This window comes from Neoarius graeffei, chromosome 4 (assembly GCF_027579695.1).
Source record: "Neoarius graeffei isolate fNeoGra1 chromosome 4, fNeoGra1.pri, whole genome shotgun sequence".
In the NCBI taxonomy this organism is placed as follows: domain Eukaryota; kingdom Metazoa; phylum Chordata; class Actinopteri; order Siluriformes; family Ariidae; genus Neoarius; species Neoarius graeffei.
Window position 1 is genome coordinate 116,377,228 of NC_083572.1, and position 20,031 is coordinate 116,397,258.

Below are 20,031 nucleotides of genomic sequence, written 5' to 3' on the forward strand. Positions count from 1 at the left end.
GTGCTAGCTAACGATGCTATGAGATGTTTAAAATGTGTAAAACAAGATATTTTAAAAAGCACAGATGTTTAAAATGTGAAAAAGAAAAAAAGAAAAATGTGTACAACAACCATTTTTTAAAAATATGAATGGAACATTAAGTATAGCAACAACAAAAATTGGGGGGGGGGGCTGTTGTTTATTTGCTCTCCGAGGGGGGGCTGACTCTCCCACACTTTGAAAACCCCTGACTTAGACAATCTTGGTCAGAAAGAAGTGAAGGATAGATATACATGGAAATTAGTTTATTAGCGGTTATGATCTGTACAAAATTCCTCGAAATGACGGTGCAGATTTGTGGCTTAGCATTAGCTACATGTTGGAATCTCATCTCATCCCGCTTTATCCTGTTCTACAGGGTCGCAGGCGAGCTGGAGCCTATCCCAGCTGACTACGGGCGAAAGGCGGGGTTCACCCTGGACAAGTCGCCAGGTCATCACAGGGCTGACACATAGACACAGACAACCATTCACACTCACGCTCAATTTAGAGTCACCAGTTAACCTAACCTGCATGTCTTTGGACTGTGGGGGAAACCGGAGCACCCGGAGGAAACCCACGCGGACACGGGGAGAACATGCAAACTCCACACAGAAAGGCCCTCGCCGGCCCCGGGGCTCGAACCCAGGACCTTCTTGCTGTGAGGCGACAGCGCTGACCACTACACCACCGTGTCACCCCTGGAACAGAATGTTGTGAAAGCCAAAGCATTTACTCTCAAAGGGCTCTAGCCTAAACATCAACCCCAAGGACATGTAGTTACACAGCTATCTACACTCGGTTATTAATACAGTGATGCTTATTGTTGTGAAAACAATATCTGAAGTGTTATTATTTGTAAAATAACAAAATATCTTGTTCTAGACTTTCAAACAATATTGTAAGATTTTATTTTAATTTTATCTAATAGTGGTCGGTACAGCCCTGTGATGACCTGGCGACTTGTCCAGGGTGAACCCCGCCTTTCAGTCAGCTGGGATAGGATCCAGCTCGCCTGCGACCCTGTAGAACAGGATAAAGCGGCTACAGATAATGAGAAATGAGAGAGTGGTCGGTACAATAATTACAAACGCTAACAGAATCAGCACATTCCAGTTGTAGCTATAGTCATATAGTAACTATAATCATCCTTGTAATAATAATTTAGATTATTAATAGTTTAGATTGGAGAGAAGATTATATTACGAAGCCATCACACATTTGTGAATGAGTGATGGTTTTTGACAAACCCTCTTTGGTCTTCTGATATAGCAGTGGGCAGAACACTTTCAAGTCTGCATGCTAAAACTTTGGTAAGTGTTTTGAAATCCATATTGAGGATTGCGATAGGGCGATATAATGAGCAGATACCTGGGTCTTTTGTTTTATAGGTATTAGAGATATGGCAGCTTGTTTGAGAGTGGGCAACAGTGTGTCTTGCGCCAGAGATTCATTAAACATCTCTAACAACAGGGAGGCAAGTTGTTTGGAAAACTTTTTGATAAATTCTACAGAGAAGCCATCAGGCCCCGGAGACTTTCCACTGTACATTAGTGTAATGGCGTTGGTTATCTGGGCTCTGCTTAGTGGAGCTTCCAGATTGTTTTTTTTCTTCAGTTAATAGGTTTGGGATGTTTTGATTTGATTTGATTTGATTTATCAAGGAGGGCAGTTATTACAGTGTTCATATCACTCCCAAGTATCAAGTAATTCATTTTAATTCTATTTGTATATTGCTTTTAACAGTGTACATTAGCACAAAGCAGAAATATATCAATTCTGGATATAAATTTAACATTTATAAATTTATCCTGAATGATCAAGCCTGAGGTGACGGTGGTGAGGAAAAACTCCCTGAGACGATATGAGGAAGAAACCTTGAGAGGAACCAGACTCAAAAGGGAACCCATCCTCTTCTGGGTGATCACAGATAGCGTGATTATAAATAACTCGCTTCTATAACTGTGTTCTGTTTAGTCAACAAGTACAACTGTGTAACCAGGAAAATCATTATAGTTTAATATGAAGTCTGTTTTGATGACTATCAACTGTTCATTGATGGAAACTTGAGTGAAAAATTGTTCATGGCAATTGCAGTCCTAAAGTTATCATGGTGTTTGGAGTCCTCAGCCATCAGAGCGAAACTGTTTGTATTGATTGCAGTCCAAACCCGTATTCACAGTTTCTAAGTGCATATTTAGGCTTTCCATATAGTGCCATCCTCAGCAGGACTGAGGTGATGGGAACTCCAACCAGAAGTAGGGCATCAGGATAGATGGATTCAGCAGGTCCAGAGAGCAGAAGGGGTCACTGGTATCTCAGGAGGTGATGAGAACTGCAGCTATATACTCCAAATTCAAATAAATAGATATGTTTTCAGCCAAAACTTAAACACTGAGACTGTGTCTGAGTCCCGAACACTACTTGGAAGGCTGTTCCATAACTGTGGGGCTTTGTAAGAAAAGGCACTGTAGCCTTCACCATATGAGGCACCAGCAGATAGCTTGCATCTTTTCATCCAAATAGTTGTGGTGGGTCATAAAGGACCAGAAGTTCACTTAGGTATTGTGGTGTGAGACCATTCAGTGGTTGACTTTAAAGGTCAATAGAAGTATTTTATAATCAGTGTGAAATTTGATTGGTAGCCAATGCAGTGTGGTTAAGACAGGGGTGATGGGGTCATATCTATTAGTTCCAGTAAGGCAAGGCAAGTTTATTTCTATAGCACATTTCATACACAGTGGCAGTTCAATGTGCTTTACAGAAGTAAAAGCAAAACAGTAAACAATAGAAAATAAAATTACATAAAATAAATGGGGAAGAAAAATAAGAATTAAACAATAGTAGAAATAAAATAAAATGAAATAAAAGTTCAATTTAAAAAAAAACAGCAGAATAAAATAGAATAAAAGTTAAATAAAATTTAAAACATGGAGAGACTGTAAAAGTAAAGAGTTTAAAACATGTAGAGATGACAATATTAATAATTTAACAGAAAGCATCTGAGAACAGCTTGGTCTTTAACCTAGATTTGAAGCTGCCAACAGCAGGAGCATTTTTAATGTCCTCTGGCAGTTGGTTCCATAGCTGTACTGCATAGTAGCTAAAAGCTGCTTCACCACACTTTGTTTTAACAACAGGTTTTAATAGTAAATTTTGCTGCTGCGATCTGGTAGATCTGATTGGGTTAGGCCGCTGCAACATATCAGAGAGGTAATTGGGCCCTGTACCATTTTGTACACCAGCAGCAATACTTTAAAGTCAATTCTGTAGCTTACTGGAAGCCAGTGAAGGGACCTTAGAATTGGAGTAATGTGCTCTGTTCTTTTTGTTCGTGTGAGAACCCTCGCCGCTGCATTTTGAACCAGCTGAAGTCGTTTGATGGTCTTTTTTGGCAGGCCTGTGAAAAGGCCATTGCAGTAATCAACCCTACTAGAGATGAAGGCATGTATCAGTTTTTCCAGATCATTTTTTGACACAAGTCCTCTTAGTTTGGAAATGTTTTTTAGGTGATAAAATGCTGTTTTAGTGATTGCTTTCATGTGACTGTCAAAGTTTAGCTCGCTGTCCATGAAAACACCAAGATTTTTAACCATATATTTTGTTTTAATCCCCTTTGTGTCAAGAATAGTGGTAATCCTGAGTCTTTCATCTTTTTTCCCAAATAGAATTACTTCTGTTTTATCTGTGTTCAGCTGAAGAAAATTTTGTGACATCCAGTTGTTGATTTGATCGATACACTGGTAGAGACATTCAAGGGGGGCATAATCATTAGGCGATAGAGCAAAATAAATTTGGGTGTCATCTGCATAGCAGTGATACAAAATTGAGTTGTTCTTGATAATTTGCCCAAGTGGGAGCATATAAAGGTTGAATAGTAATGGTCCAAGGATCGACCCCTGGGGGACACCACAGGTCAAGGACATTGATGTTGAGGAACAATTTCCCATGGTAACAAAGAAGCTTCTATCTTTTAAGTATGATTTTAACCAATTGATAACTTTACCAGTCAACCCAACCCAGTGTTCAAGTCGATATAGCAGTATGTTGTGATCAACAGTATCAAAAGCTGCACTGAGGTCCAGTAATACCAGGACCGATGTTTTGCCTGCATCAGTATTAAGACGTATGTCATTTATAACTTTAATCAGCGCTGTTTCAGTGTTATGATTGGCACGAAATCCTGACTGAAAGTTATCAAAACAGCTGTTTGATATCAAGAAGGCAGTTAATTGATTGAAGACAATTTTTTCAAGGATTTTCCCGATGAATGGTAGATTTGATATTGGCCTGTAGTTATTTAATACTGAAGCATCCAGATTATTCTTTTTAAGTAGGGGCTTTACAACGGCTTTTTTCAGGGACGCAGGAACAATGCCAGTCTCTAGGGATGTATTTATGATCTGAAGCACATCTGTAATTATAAGATGAAGAACAGACTTAAAAAAGTTGGTGGGCAGAATGTCCAGTTCAGATGTTGAGGAACTGAGATTTTGTACAGTTTTTTCAAGAGTCTCGTAATCAATTAAACAAAATTCTGACATTGTGTTGAAATTGTCTGTCTGTGTCACTGGTGATTGCAGTTTTTCAATTATTTGCAACTGAGATATATTATAGAGATGCACCGATTGCAATTTTTTGGGCCGATTCCGATTTCCGATTTTCCATGGAGTGTGACCTGCCGATACCGATTTTGGCCGATTCCGATTTCATTTTTTCAAACCACTTCACAGCACACACAAAGACTATTTTCTTTTTATCTTTTCTTTAATAGAACATTCTGCCAGATTTTCAGTAATAAATTTTCAACACCTCAAAGGTTGAAAACAAACAAAAAGACATTGTTCTTTGTAAAATCTTTCTTCATGTTTGGTATTAACATATTAATTCCTGTAATAGGAAATTCACACAAACATTTTTTCTTTTCCCATCCAATATCTGGCACAAAAACAACTTCCCCCTCATATATTATTTGCCAACTGCTACGGAACACACTTTCATAAGCCTATTTACATCTGAAAACTTATGCCTTATAGAACAACCCATTTCTTCATTCAGTATCAAAATACAAAAATAATTTCCAGTCATACTTATACCACAGCCATTCTATCATCTTTGTCAAATGTGTATTTGTAGAGTAATTTCCAATGGAATCAAGTGCAACCAAGGTCGTAAAACAAACAAAAAGACATTTTTTTCTTTCTCTCTTTGTACAAATCTAACTAGATGTTTGGTAATAGGCTAACGTATTAATTCCTGTAATGGGAAATTCACACAACCACAAATGTTTTCTTCTTTTCACATCCAATATCTGGCACAAAAAAAAAAAATTAACTATCGTGAATTTTTTTTTTTGTTAACGGCGCGCGCCGGTGCTCGTTAGGCGCTCAGGACTGACACTGTTCTGCGCAAGCGCAACACAATCGCACTAGAAAGCATGTTCAAGCTGCCAGTGTAGCTGCAGCCTTTTTAGTTGCGAATTACGAGTATCTCCACTTTCATCTCTATGTGATACACAAGTTTTGATCGGCAGAAAATCGGCATATTTTAATTTTGACCGGCCGGTCGCCGGTCATGGCCGATCACGTGAAAATCGGCCGATTCCGATCGGCAGCCGGTCAATCGGTGCATCTCTGATATATTATGAGCAATATTCTGCCGTATTTTATCAATTTTACCTTTGAAGAAGGAAGCAAACTCATTGCATTTATTAACTGAGAGAAGTTCAGGTGCTAATTGTGGTGGGGGATTAATTAGCTTCTCTACTGTTGAAAATAGCACACGGGCATTGTTCATATTCCTGCTGATGATGTTGGAGAAGAAAGACTGTCTTGCTTTACCAATTTCATAATTATATTTACAAAGCATCTCTTTATGGATTTGATAATGGATGTGAAGTTTAGATTTGCGCCATTTTCTTTCAGTCTTTCTACATTCTTTCTTTAGCAGTTTAACAGCTGGGTACTGCTTCCATGGTGCTTTCTGCTTATCATTGACTCTTTTGATTTTGAATGGAGCAATATCATCCATAATTTGGGTCATATTTAAATTAAAAATTTCCAGTAAATCATCTACAGAGTCTGACATTTTGGTTGAGATCCGAGAGAGAGCTTGCTCAAAGAGAACACGTGTTGTCGTTTATGACTCTCCTACCCATAGTCATTGAGCTGTTCTGAATGTGAGGAGACATAGAAACATCAGAGAAAACACAGAAATGATCAGATAATGCCAGGTCAACAACAGTAGTAGAAACAGTAAGACCCTTTGTGATGACGAGGTCAAGGGTATGACCACGAGAGTGGGTCGGCCCCTGTACATGTTGTACTAGGTTGAAATTGTCAATAAGTGCAAGTAGTTCTCTGGCATAAGTGTTTTCAGGATTATCTACATGCAAATTAAAATCCCCAGATATAATAAGACAGTCAAACTCTAAGCAAATGACTGACAACAGTTCACCAAACTCTTCCAGAAAAACTTTGGCTGAATGTCTCGGAGGCCTGTAAATAGTTAATAATAATAATAATAATAATAATAATAATAATAATAATAATAATAATAATAATGTTAGGAGAGCATGTAACAAGTGCACATAAGTGTTCAAAGGATGTAAAATCACCAAGTGAGGATTGTTTACATTGAAAAGAGACTTTGAATATATTTGCGATCCCTCCACCTTTCCCTTGTCGGGTAACATTCAAAAAATTAAAATTTGAGGGAGCTGTTTCAATAAGGGTGGTAGCACTCTTTGTTTGATCCAGCCAAGTTTCAGTTAGAAGCAAAAAATCAAGATTGTGTTTGCAGATAAGATCATTAATTAAAAATGACTTGTTTGAAAGTGATCTAACGTTCAGAAGAGCTAGCTTTACAGAAAGTCTAGAAGTAATATCCGCTTGGGCACTCTGATGCTGTTTTGAAACAGGAAGGAGACTAGACTGATTTACCCCCTGGGTTAAATATGCTCTATGTTTTCTATTTCTTATCAACACAGGAATAGAGAATGGCATAGGCATACTGGGTCCCAGCTTGTTTTCAAAACTACACCCAATGCAGGGACCCACAGCACATCATACAAGACTCTCTGTATGTTCCATTTGGTTTGACGGTGAAATAATTGGAGATGTCATGTATCTTTTAGATGGTGAAAAAGATTGGTAGCCAGCTGAAAGTCCTGGGCGAACACAGTTCAGTCTGTTGGTTGATTTTTGATGAACTGGGTACACTGCTTGTCACGACAGATTTGGGCTGGAAAAAGAGAGTGTAGCCATTGGCAGCAGTCTCTGCATACTATTAGGGAAATCCATGCAGGGGGGAGACGGAGATGGTACAATAAAATCAGAAGAGCGAAACTTTGGTGAGGTCTTTGTGTCTCCATGACTGTCTCTGTGGTGACGGTCTCCCTGATAGTCTCTGTGATACTTGCATGGGGTCGAGATGTGGATGATGCAGCCTTGACATGGTTATCTTTAGTCAGGTCCTCAATCTGGATGGAATCGCATGATAAAATCGCATGCTCACATTCTCTGTGTGATTGTTGATGTCCTTGGCAGTCTGCCCCAGATGGTCCTTGGCAGTCTGCCCCAGATGGTTCTTGGCAGTCTGCCCCAGATGGCTGTGTGTCCTTGGTGAAGACTTGCATAGATGATTGTTTTGGCTTTGCAGAGGTAACTAGGTCAGTCTGCGACATCTTATCAACTGTTTTCCTCAATGTTGGCTGAGAGAAAATTGCAAGTCTATAATGATCTGCTAAGACTTTGGTCCCAATCCAGCTGAGTTCAGTGCTATTTGGCTTGAAGAATTCTCTACGATTCCAGAAAAGGTTAAAATTGTCTATGAAGTTCATACCAGATGAAAAACAAGTTTTTCCAAGCCAGGTGTTAAGACTGAAGAGTCGAGTAAATGCAAAGCTTCCCCTTGCAGGGAGTGGGCCACTGATAAAAGATTGTATTCCAGTCTTATAGAGATCAGAAAAAAGTTTTCTGAAATCATCTTGGACAAACAGCTGTTCTCTGAAAACATCATTTGCTCCCACATGCACAACAATACATTTGATAGTTTTATGCTCGAACATGAGCTTCAAAATGCTGTCTTTGGTGTCAGAGATGGATGCATTTGGAAGGCAGCAAATAATCATTCCATGTCCTTTTAAATGTCTTACAGTGGAATCACCAAGAACAAGGGTTGTGGGATCAGGTGGTGTTACGAGCTGCTTTTTGCCTCTTCCCACAGCTCTTCGGTTTTGGTGCGATCTCTTTTTACGACGTGTTTGTCCGCCTGAAAATTCCGCTTCCACATCTCTGAGGCATTCAAATTTGTTCTGAAGCCTTATGGGCTGTGGCTTTTCCATAGGATTGTAAATCCTATTGTAGTTTGTAGACCTGGCTCTATTTCTAATAGCATGGCTGTGGAGCATGGGTTGCATAGTATCAGAACGAGCTGGTGTTGAGGTAATTACTCTTCTGTTTTTATTTTTGGGCCTGCCACCAATCGTGTGCCAGTTTTCTGTACTCACATTTTGCTCTGTTAGATCGATGTATTCATCCACTCGATCTGCAATGCCATCGGCCTGTCGGGGTGCAATCTCTGCATTCTCAGCCACTGTTTCTGTACTCCTTTCCTGAGATATCGCTCTTAATTCGTCGGTCTTTGGCAGGGCATCAATCTTTGATTCCAGGATAGAAATCCTCTGTTCTAGTTCTGTGCATTTTCTGCAGGATCTCCTGGATTTTTTGCCCCCTGGCATTTTGTTTTAAAAGCTAACTTAGCTTATAAAGATGAAAAATAAAATGAAAAAAAAGTGGAAATTAAATGAGAAAGTAAAGTAAAATAAAGATCAAGCAGGAACAAAGCAGGAGCAAAGCAAAGAAGCGTCCTACTCGCTTGAGTAGGAGTAGTAAGGACTCTTGCTGCTGCATTTTGAACTAACTGGAGCTTGTTTATGCACTTATTGGAACATCCAGACAGTAAGGCGTTACAATAATCCAACCTGGAGGGAACAAAAGCATGAACTAGTTTTTCTGTGTCATGTAGTGACATTACATTTCTTATCTTAGCAATATTTCTGAGATGAAAGAAAGCTATCCAGGTGATGTTATCAATGTGAGTTTCGAATGAAAGACTGGGGTCAATAATCACTCCGAGGTCTTTTACTGCTGCACGTGAAGAAACAGAAAGGCCATCCAGAGTTACTGTGGAATCAGAAAACTTACTTCTAGCTGCATGTGGTCCGAGTACAAGTACTTCAGTCTTGTCAGAGTTAAGCAGAAGGAAATTAATAAGCATCCAGTGTCTAATGTCCTTCACACATTCCTCAATTCTATTAAGCTTGACTAAATTAATTGTTTAAGCAATTAATATCTCTGAATGTCTACTCTTGGTTTGAGCCGTGGGTTTTGTCTTCATTAGGGGAAAAATGTGGAAAGTTTTACACTGGCAAAGTCAATCACCAGAACTTAACCCAAATGATCAAGGTTTCACCACTTGAAGAGACTGAAAAAAAAAATTAAATAAATAAAATAAATTAATTGAAAGAAACTGTGTTACAAGCCTAAGCATCACAAATGAACACTGTAATAGTTTAGTGATGTCAGTGAATCACCGAATTGATGCGGTTACTGCAAGCAACGGATATGCAGCCAAATATTAAGTGTTATTCACTTGACTATACTTTAATATTGTCTGTTCCAATATTTTTACTCACCAAAAGACGGGGTGGTCTGCTGCCAAAGGTGCCATGTTCTAAGTTGTTTTACACCTCTAGATGTAACCATCAGGAAAAGAAAGCTGAGTTTTTAAGGGTCAATATTTTGGGTTGTTTCTTGTCCTATGTCTTCAGCATGCTGCTGATTTAGAGAAGAAGCAAAATGAATCAGAGAACAAGAAGTTGCTGGGGACCGTCATCCAGTATGGAAATGTCATCCAGGTAAAACAGCCTACATACAAACGCACAGACATTCTAAACAACCCATATAATCTAAAATATCAACGGTGTGTCTGTGTGTGTTTAGCTCCTTCACCTGAAGAGTAATAAATATCTGACTGTGAATAAGCGTCTACCGGCTCTGTTGGAGAAAAATGCCATGCGAGTGACTCTGGATGCTGCAGGAAATGAAGGCTCCTGGTTCTACATCCAACCATTCTACAAGCTACGCTCTATAGGAGACAGTGTAAGTCTTCTGGTGCTGCTCTATAGGAGCCAGTGTGAGTGTTATTGCGCTGCTCTATAAGAGACAGTGTGAGTGTTATGATGCTGCTCTGTAGGAGACACTGCGAGTGTTACGGCGCTGCTCTATAGGAGACACTGCGAGTGTTATTGCGCTGCTCTATAGGAGACACTGTGAGTGTTATGGCGCTGCTCTATAGGAGACAGTGTGAGTGTTACGGCGCTGCTCTATAGGAGACACTGCGAGTGTTACGACGCTGCTCTATAGGAGACACTGCGAGTGTTATTGCGCTGCTCTATAGGAGACAGTGTGAGTGTTACGGTGCAGCTCTATAGGAGACACTGCGAGTGTTATTGCGCTGCTCTATAGGAGACAGTGCGAGTGTTACGACGCTGCTCTATAGGAGACAGTGCGAGTGTTACGGCGCTGCTCTATAGGAGACAGTGCGAGTGTTACGGCGCTGCTCTATAGGAGACAGTGTGAGTGTTACGGCGCTGCTCTATAGGAGACAGTGTGAGTGTTACGGCGCTGCTCTATAGGAGACAGTGTGAGTGTTACGGCGTTGCTCTATAGGAGACAGTGTGAGTGTTATTGCGCTGCTCTATAGGAGACAGTGTGAGTGTTACAGCGCTGCTCTATAGGAGACAGTGTGAGTGTTATTGCGCTGCTCTATAGGAGACAGTGTGAGTGTTACGGCGCTGCTCTATAGGAGACAGTGCGAGTGTTACGGCGCTGCTCTATAGGAGACAGTGCGAGTGTTACGGCGCTGCTCTATAGGAGACAGTGCGAGTGTTACGGCGCTGCTCTATAGGAGACAGTGCGAGTGTTACGGCACTGCTCTATAGGAGACAGTGGGAGTGTTACGGCGCTGCTCTATAGGAGACACTGTGAGTGTTACGGCGCTGCTCTATAGGAGACAGTGCGAGTGTTACGGCGCTGCTCTATAGGAGACAGTGTGAGTGTTACGGCGCTGCTCTATAGGAGACAGTGTGAGTGTTACGGCGCTGCTCTATAGGAGACAGTGCGAGTGTTACGGCGCTGCTCTATAGGAGACAGTGTGAGTGTTACGGCGCTGCTCTATAGGAGACAGTGCGAGTGTTACGGCGCTGCTCTATAGGAGACAGTGCGAGTGTTACGGCGCTGCTCTATAGGAGACAGTGTGAGTGTTACGGCGCTGCTCTATAGGAGACAGTGTGAGTGTTACGGCGCTGCTCTATAGGAGACAGTGTGAGTGTTACGGCGCTGCTCTATAGGAGACAGTGCGAGTGTTACGGCGCTGCTCTATAGGAGACAGTGTGAGTGTTACGGCGCTGCTCTATAGGAGACAGTGTGAGTGTTACGGCGCTGCTCTATAGGAGACAGTGTGAGTGTTACGGCGTTGCTCTATAGGAGACAGTGTGAGTGTTATTGCGCTGCTCTATAGGAGACAGTGTGAGTGTTACAGCGCTGCTCTATAGGAGACAGTGTGAGTGTTATTGCGCTGCTCTATAGGAGACAGTGTGAGTGTTACGGCGCTGCTCTATAGGAGACAGTGCGAGTGTTACGGCGCTGCTCTATAGGAGACAGTGCGAGTGTTACGGCGCTGCTCTATAGGAGACAGTGCGAGTGTTACGGCACTGCTCTATAGGAGACAGTGGGAGTGTTACGGCGCTGCTCTATAAGAGACACTGTGAGTGTTACGGCGCTGCTCTATAGGAGACAGTGCGTGTGTTATGGTGCTGCTCTATAGGAGACAGTGTGAGTGTTACGGCGCTGCTCTATAGGAGACAGTGTGAGTGTTACGGTGCTGCTCTATAGGAGACAGTGTGAGTGTTACGGTGCTGCTCTATAGGAGACACTGCGAGTGTTATTGCGCTGCTCTATAGGAGACACTGTGAGTGTTACGGCGCTGCTCTATAGGAGACACTGTGAGTGTTATTGCACTGCTCTATAGGAGACACTGTGAGTGTTATTGCGCTGCTCTATAGGAGACACTGCGAGTGTTACGGCGCTGCTCTATAGGAGACAGTGTGAGTGTTATTGCGCTGCTCTATAGGAGACAGTGTGAGTGTTACGGCGCTGCTCTATAGGAGACAATGCGAGTGTTACGGCGCTGCTCTATAGGAGACAGTGTGAGTGTTACGGCGCTGCTCTATAGGAGACAGTGTGAGTGTTACGGCACTGCTCTATAGGAGACACTGTGAGTGTTACGGCACTGCTCTATAGGAGACACTGTTATTGCGCTGCTCTATAGGAGACACTGTGAGTGTTACGGCACTGCTCTATAGGAGACAGTGTGAGTGTTACGGCGCTGCTCTATAGGAGACAGTGTGAGTGTTACGGCACTGCTCTATAGGAGACACTGTGAGTGTTACGGCACTGCTCTATAGGAGCCAGTGTGAGTGTTACGGCACTGCTCTATAGGAGACACTGTGAGTGTTATTGCGCTGCTCTATAGGAGCCAGTGTGAGTGTTATGGCGCTGCTCTATAGGAGACACTGCGAGTGTTACGGCGCTGCTCTATAGGAGACACTGCGAGTGTTACGGCGCTGCTCTATAGGAGCCAGTGTGAGTGTTACGGCGCTGCTCTATAGGAGACACTGTGAGTGTTATTGCGCTGCTCTATAGGAGCCAGTGTGAGTGTTATGGCACTGCTCTATAGGAGCCAGTGTGAGTGTTATGGCGCTGCTCTATAGGAGACACTGCGAGTGTTACGGCGCTGCTCTATAGGAGACAGTGTGAGTGTTACGGCGCTGCTCTATAGGAGCCAGTGCGAGTGTTACGGCGCTGCTCTATAGGAGACACTGTGAGTGTTATTGTGCTGCTCTATAGGAGCCAGTGTGAGTGTTACGGCACTGCTCTATAGGAGCCAGTGTGAGTGTTATGGCGCTGCTCTATAGGAGACACTGCGAGTGTTACGGCGCTGCTCTATAGGAGACAGTGTGAGTGTTACGGCGCTGCTCTATAGGAGACAGTGCGAGTGTTATTGCGCTGCTCTATAGGAGACAGTGTGAGTGTTACGGCGCTGCTCTATAGGAGACACTGTGAGTGTTACGGCGCTGCTCTATAGGAGACAGTGTGAGTGTTACGGCGCTGCTCTATAGGAGACAGTGTGAGTGTTACGGCGCTGCTCTATAGGAGACACTGTGAGTGTTATTGCGCTGCTCTATAGGAGCCAGTGTGAGTGTTACGGCGCTGCTCTATAGGAGACACTGTGAGTGTTACGGCACTGCTCTATAGGAGCCAGTGTGAGTGTTACGGCGCTGCTCTATAGGAGCCAGTGTGAGTGTTACGGCGCTGCTCTATAGGAGACACTGTGAGTGTTATTGCGCTGCTCTATAGGAGACACTGTGAGTGTTACGGCACTGCTCTATAGGAGCCAGTGTGAGTGTTACGGCGCTGCTCTATAGGAGACAGTGTGAGTGTTACGGCGCTGCTCTATAGGAGACACTGTGAGTGTTATTGCGCTGCTCTATAGGAGCCAGTGTGAGTGTTATGGCGCTGCTCTATAGGAGAAAGATTTGGTTATTTCCTTAGACAAAGCTTTAGTTGTCGGAGATTTTAATATTCACGTCGATAACCTAGAAGACCCTTTGAAAACAGCGTTTGTGTCCATTTTAGATTCAGTAGGGGTTAATCAGAATGTCATAGGACCGACCCACAATGGTGGTCACACCCTCGATCTAATATTAACATTCGGGTTAAACGTAGAAAATATAGTCACACTTCCACAGTCTGAAGTTCTCAGATCATTATCTAGTAAATTGCACACATCAAAAAGGAAGCACAGCAACTGGCAAATAGCTACACACCCCTCAAGAAGGGCAACACAACAACCTGTATGCACTACACACACTATATGGCCAAACCAAAATACATAAGTGTAAAACTACACATCAAGACTGGGCCTCTGGGCTCTGTATGGGGTAATGAGTAAGGCTGGGCTCTCAATACAAAAAAAAAAAGAAATAAGAAAAAATAATAATTTGGTCCTTGGAGGTGTGACCTTACAATACTAAAATTACCACAGGGGAAAAGCGGCAATTATCTGCCCATTGGTAATTGGTGTAGTAGCTAGAAAGAGCACAACATACAATACAATAAATCACTCACTCAATAATCCAGACATTTACACATCTAACATTCTCCCCATTTTCCTTTTTTCCTATCTGCCTTTTCCCAGATAAACCCAATAAACTAACAAAACATAGTATGATTATCCTTTAATATTTATCATACATACTAAATAAATTAAAATAAGAAAAACCGCCTTACCAATATAATTCTGGCCTAACGCCAGCAATGCGTGCACCACAACACACCACAGTACAACCAGCCCAACAGTTCTACGACACAGACATTCTATTAATACTCTTACCTATGTTCGCAGTTGAGGCTTAACCTCAGTGAAATACCGCGTCTCTTATCTGTTCCGAGCTAGCAGGTTGAACTTCGAGGAATGGCTTATTCTTTACCGGTGCTTTAGCTGGCATTCTTATAGTGCACTGTTCAAGTGGCTTCCTCTCCTAGCCAACCAGCCTGTTTCTAAAGGGCTGAGCCCTATGACTCCTTCTACTGGGGTGGAGCAGACAACAGGTGATTTCCCCATATACACCCGGTTACATATAGGTAAGGGATCTAGTACACAAGTTGAGCATTTTGATGCAGAGATTAATGTAAGTAGTTCGATTTCTCTCAGGGGAGTAAAACATTCTAATTAGTGATCTGATACGGTTATATTGTTAACTACAGGGTTACTTACATTGTCACTTAAGTTGTCTGACCTTAAATTAGTAGTTTGAATTTTTTTGTCGGATATTTTCAATTTTGTCATTGAAAAAATTCATGAAGTCGTTGCTACTACATACTGCAGGTGTGCATGTGTTTATAGTGGACTTATTCCTGGTTAATTTTGCGACAGTATTAAATAGGAATTTAGGATTATTTTTGTGGGCGGCACGGTGGTGTAGTGGTTAGCGCTGTCGCCTCACAGCAAGAAGGTCCTGGGTTCGAGCCCCGGGGCCGGCGGGGGCCTTTCTGTGCAGAGTTTGCATGTTCTCCCCGTGTCCGCGTGGGTTTCCTCCGGGTGCTCCGGTTTCCCCCACAGTCCAAAGACATGCAGATTAGGTTAACTGGTGACTCTAAATTGAGCGTAGGTGTGAATGTGAGTGTGAATGGTTGTCTGTGTCTATGTGTCAGCCCTGTGATGACCTGGCGACTTGTCCAGGCTATACCCTGCCTTTCGCCCGTAGTTCAGCTGGGATAGGCTCCAGCTTGCCTGCGACCCTGTAGAAGGATAAAGCGGCTAGAGATAATGAGATGAGATGAGATTATTTTTGTTATCTTCTATTAAGGAGGAGAGATATGTTGATCTTGCAGCAGTAAGAGCTTTTCTGTAATTCAGGAAGCTCTCCTTCCAAGCTAATCTGCTAAGCCTGTGGTAAAGACAGTGAGGAGATGGTCTGATGAGGCCAAAGTGGAACTACAAGCCTGCTTTGACTGCACTGATTGGAGTGTTTTTGAGGCTGCAGCTTCAGACCTGCATGAACTGACTGATACCGTGACATCTTACATCAGTTTTTGTGAGGATATGTGTGTGCCCACCAAGACCTTCCACACATACAACAACAACAAACCCTGGTTCACTGCAAAACTCAGGCAGCTTCGCCAGGCCAAGGAGGAGGCCTACAGAAGTGGGGACAGAGTCCTGTACAAACAGGCCAGAAACACACTGACGAAAGAGGTGAAAGCAGATACGAGGAGCTACGCTGAAAGGATCAAAAACAGCCTTTCAGCCAACGATCCGGCGTCAGTGTGGAGAGGCCTGAAGAACATCACCAACTACAGGAGACCATCCCCCAGCACTGCAATGAACCATCAACTGGCTGACGAGTTGAATGTGTTTTACTGCAGATTTGACACATTCACACCTTTCCCCTCCTCAGACATTAAAGACTCATTTACACCCCCTGCTATTCTGTCTCCTCTCACCTCTGACCCCACACCAGCACTCAAGATCTGTGAAGAGGATGTTTGTCAGCTTTCTCGCAGACAAAAGATCAGGAAGGCACCTGGCCCAGATGGTGTGTCACCCTCCTGTCTGAATGTCTGTGCTGATCAGCTGGCCCCCATCTTCACTCAGATCTTCAATAGATCCCTGGAGCTGTGTGAAGTCCCCTCATGCTTCAAATGCTCCACAATAATCCCGGTTCCCAAGAAAACCACCATCACAGGACTGAATGACTATAGGCCTGTAGCTCTCACATCTGTAGTCATGAAGTCCTTTGAGAAACTGGTGTTGTCACACCTGAAGGACATCACAGACCCCCTGCTGGACCCCCTGCAGTTTGCCTTCCCAGGCAAACAGGTCAGCAGATGATGCAATCAATATGGGACTGCACTACATCCTGCAACACCTTGAGTCTGCAGGGACGTACGCCAGGATCCTCTTCGTGGACTTCAGTTCGGCGTTCAACACCATCGTTCCAGATATCCTTCACACCAAGCTCACCCAGCTCACTGTGCCCTCCTCCACCTGTCAGTGGATTATAAACTTCCTGACTGACAGGAAGCAGCAGGGGAGGCTGGGGAGCATCACATCCAGCACCTGGACTATCAGCACTGGTGCCCCCCAGGGGTGTGTGCTCTCCCCACTGCTCTTCTCCCTTTACACCAACGACTGCACCTCAAGAGACCCGTCTGTTAAACTCCTGAAATTTGCAGACGACACAACGGTCATCGGCCTCATCCGAGACGGTGACGAGTCTGCATGCAGACGGGAGGTTGAATGGCTGGTCTGTTGGTGTGGTCAGAACAATCTGGAGCTGAACATGCTCAAAACTGTGGAGATGACAGTGGACTTTAGGAGGAGCCCCCCCACCCTGCCGCCCATCACCATCACCAACAACATTGTGACTGCTGTTGAAACCTTCAGGTTTCTGGGATCCACAATCTCCCGGGACCTGAAGTGGGAGACCAACACAGTTACCATCATCAAAAAGGCCCAGCAGAGGTTGTACTTTCTGCGCCAGCTCAGGAAGCTCAACCTTTCTAAGGAGCTGCTGACACAATTCTACTCTGCCATCATTCAGTCTGTTCTCTGCTCTTCCATCACTGTTTGGTTTGGATCGGTCACCAAACAGGACAAGAACAGACTGCAATGGACAATAAGGTCTGCAGAGAAAATTATTGGTGTCAGCCTGCCCTCCATCCAAGACCTGTACCTGTCCAGAGTCAGGAAACGGGCAGGTAACATCTCTGCAGACCCGTCACACCCTGGTCACAAACTGTTTAAACTTCTCCCCTCTGGGAGACGCTACAGATCACTGTACGCAAAAACAACCAAACACAAGAACAGTTTTCCCCCTCAGGCTGTCTCTGTGATGAACAGCTAAAACCGGACTCAAATATCAGTAACGTCAACTGTGAAATATCTGCACACTCATACCGTCATTCTGTGCTCACTGTATATTTATATCTACTAAGTCATCCTTGCACTATGCTGTCTGTACATATATTTACCCTTCTACATGTACATAGCTTTTTGTTTTTGTCTACGCTTTTTATCTGTTTGTACTAAGAGAGCCAAGTGAAACCGGAGTCAAATTCCTTGTGTGTGTTCACATACCTGGCAAATAAAGTTTATTATTATTATTATTATTATTATTATTTGAACACTACCAATTTTCTTTGACACCATTTACATTCCAATTTTCGAGTGGTCTGTTTTAAAGTGTGAGTATCATCGTTATACCAGGGTGCTAATTTTTTCTCTCTGATCCTTTTCCTTTTAAGAGGTGCTTGTCAGTGCTGCGTGCTGTGGTGCGTGCACCTGAAGGTGCTCCTCGGGCTGTGCGCGTGCCGAGTAGACTCCAGCACGTGCGCCGTGAACAAGACGCACCTGAGCTCAATTAAGGAACTGTGTTTGCCTATTTAAGGACTGTGCTGATGCATTTGCATGGCGAAGTATTACGATATGCAATTATGCATTACCAAGTCTTTCTACCCATGTTCTTGTCTTTCTGTTTCTTGATTCTTGTGTCTGTTTCTCGTTCCCGTTCTAGGTTTGCCTCTGATATCCTGTTTGTGCCTTGCCCGACCCTTTTGCCTGTTTTCACATTTCTGATCTAGCCTGCCGTTTTCGGATTGTTTGCCTATGTGTATATATCTGTATAGTTTTGCACTTTGTATATAATAGCACTCATAATACTGAAACTTCTGCACTTACATCTGCCTCCCTCACGTACCTGACAGAGCTACATTATCTAAAGTATAGCGGAACGTTGACTCTAAGCATTCAGTTGCCTGATCAAGTTCTGCAGGGGCTGACAGTGACCCAGTCAAAGTTGACAGCTCTGGGAGATCATTTATAAAGCTCTGTGCAGTAGTTGACGTGAATGTACGTTTAATACAGTAGCGTGGTGAGGTGCATATATTATTACTCAGACATGTTTTGAATGAGATGAGATAATGATCTGAGATAACTTCAGACTGTGGAAGTGTGACTATATTTTCTACATTTAACCCGAATGTTAGTATTAGATCAAGGGCGTGACCACCATTATGGGTCGGTCCTATGACATTCTGCTTAATCCCGACTGAATCTAAGATGGACACAAACGCTGTTTTTAAAGGGTCTTCTGGGTTATCGAAGTGAATATTAAAATCTCCGACAACTAAAGCTTTGTCTAAGGAAATAACCAGATCTGAGATAAAATCTGCAAATTCAGAAAGAAACTCAGAATATGGCCCCGGGGGCCTGTAAATAATAAGCAATGGAATTAACTGGGTAGACTTATTTTTCGAGGCTACATACATTATATGAGTATGAAGAACTTCAAATGTATTAAATTTATAACCAGGTTTCTGTGTTACACCGAGATAATCATTATAAATAAAGATTATCTAGGTGTAACAGTCTGCCAGTTAGACGAGGCTGGTGTATATAACTGTATCCAGGAGGACTCGCTTCATTTAATGCTATATATTCATTTGGCTTAATCCATGTTTCTGTTAAACACAGTACATTAAACTCCTGATCAGTAATGAGTTCATTAACCATTAGCGCTTTAGATGTAAGAGATCTAATATTTAATAGCCCCACCTTTAGATCAAAGGTGCTGGCAGCAGCTGTACAGTCAGTCTGATCTAATTTTATATTGATTAGGTTACTGGAACAAACTCTCTGAAAATTTCTACCTTTTTGTTGAGCTCGGGGAACAGACACAGTCTCGATGTAGTGGGCCCTGAGTGACGACTCTGTGCAGCTAGCAGAGTCGATCTTTTTTCTTCTCCATTTTCATGTCACACCATTTTTTGCCATCACACCTAATTCATTATTTTCTGTAATTTGTCTGTAGATTCTGATCTATTCAGGTGCTGTTATATGACTATATATTTTTTATTGGTATAGAAGTGAGTCAAAATAACTTCCACTTCTGCCTTTCAGCCTTTCCTGTGATCATTCATTTCGTGTTCTCAGCTGTCTGTGCATGTGACCTTTTTATGGGGTTTTGTGGGGGTCACTACATGTAAATGGGCTGTGTTGGCAACACACTGCACTTTATGGATGATAAATACTAATTAATATATCCAGGTAAGTATAAAGAAAATCAGAATTTCTGAACCTCTTTTAAATCCAGTGAACATTATATTTCAGTTTGGCATCTGAAAACATTTACACACAACTTTACTAAAAGATTGATAAATGAGGCCGATTATCAGTAAACACTGGGAGTGTAACAGTCCACTTCGGTCAGTATTCGATTCACAATACTGCCTTCATGAGTCATGATCAATTCAATTCTCAGGATATTAAAAAAAAAAATTGATGAATGATTGACTGAAAAGACATATATGTTATTTACCAGCTGGG

At 42.7% G+C, this 20,031-nt stretch overlaps 1 protein-coding gene across 13 annotated transcripts in view; it reads left to right on the forward strand.

Annotated features, from left to right (window-relative positions):
• Nucleotides 1–20,031, forward strand: part of itpr1a (inositol 1,4,5-trisphosphate receptor, type 1a) — a 209,600-nt gene that overhangs the window by 62,496 nt on the left and 127,073 nt on the right. For all 13 annotated transcript variants that reach the window (XM_060920238.1, XM_060920239.1, XM_060920241.1 and 10 more), the window contains 2 exons: nucleotides 9,851–9,937; nucleotides 10,023–10,181. In XM_060920238.1, the coding sequence (XP_060776221.1) occupies nucleotides 9,851–9,937; nucleotides 10,023–10,181 (246 nt within the window). The remainder of the gene's footprint in view (nucleotides 1–9,850; nucleotides 9,938–10,022; nucleotides 10,182–20,031) is intronic.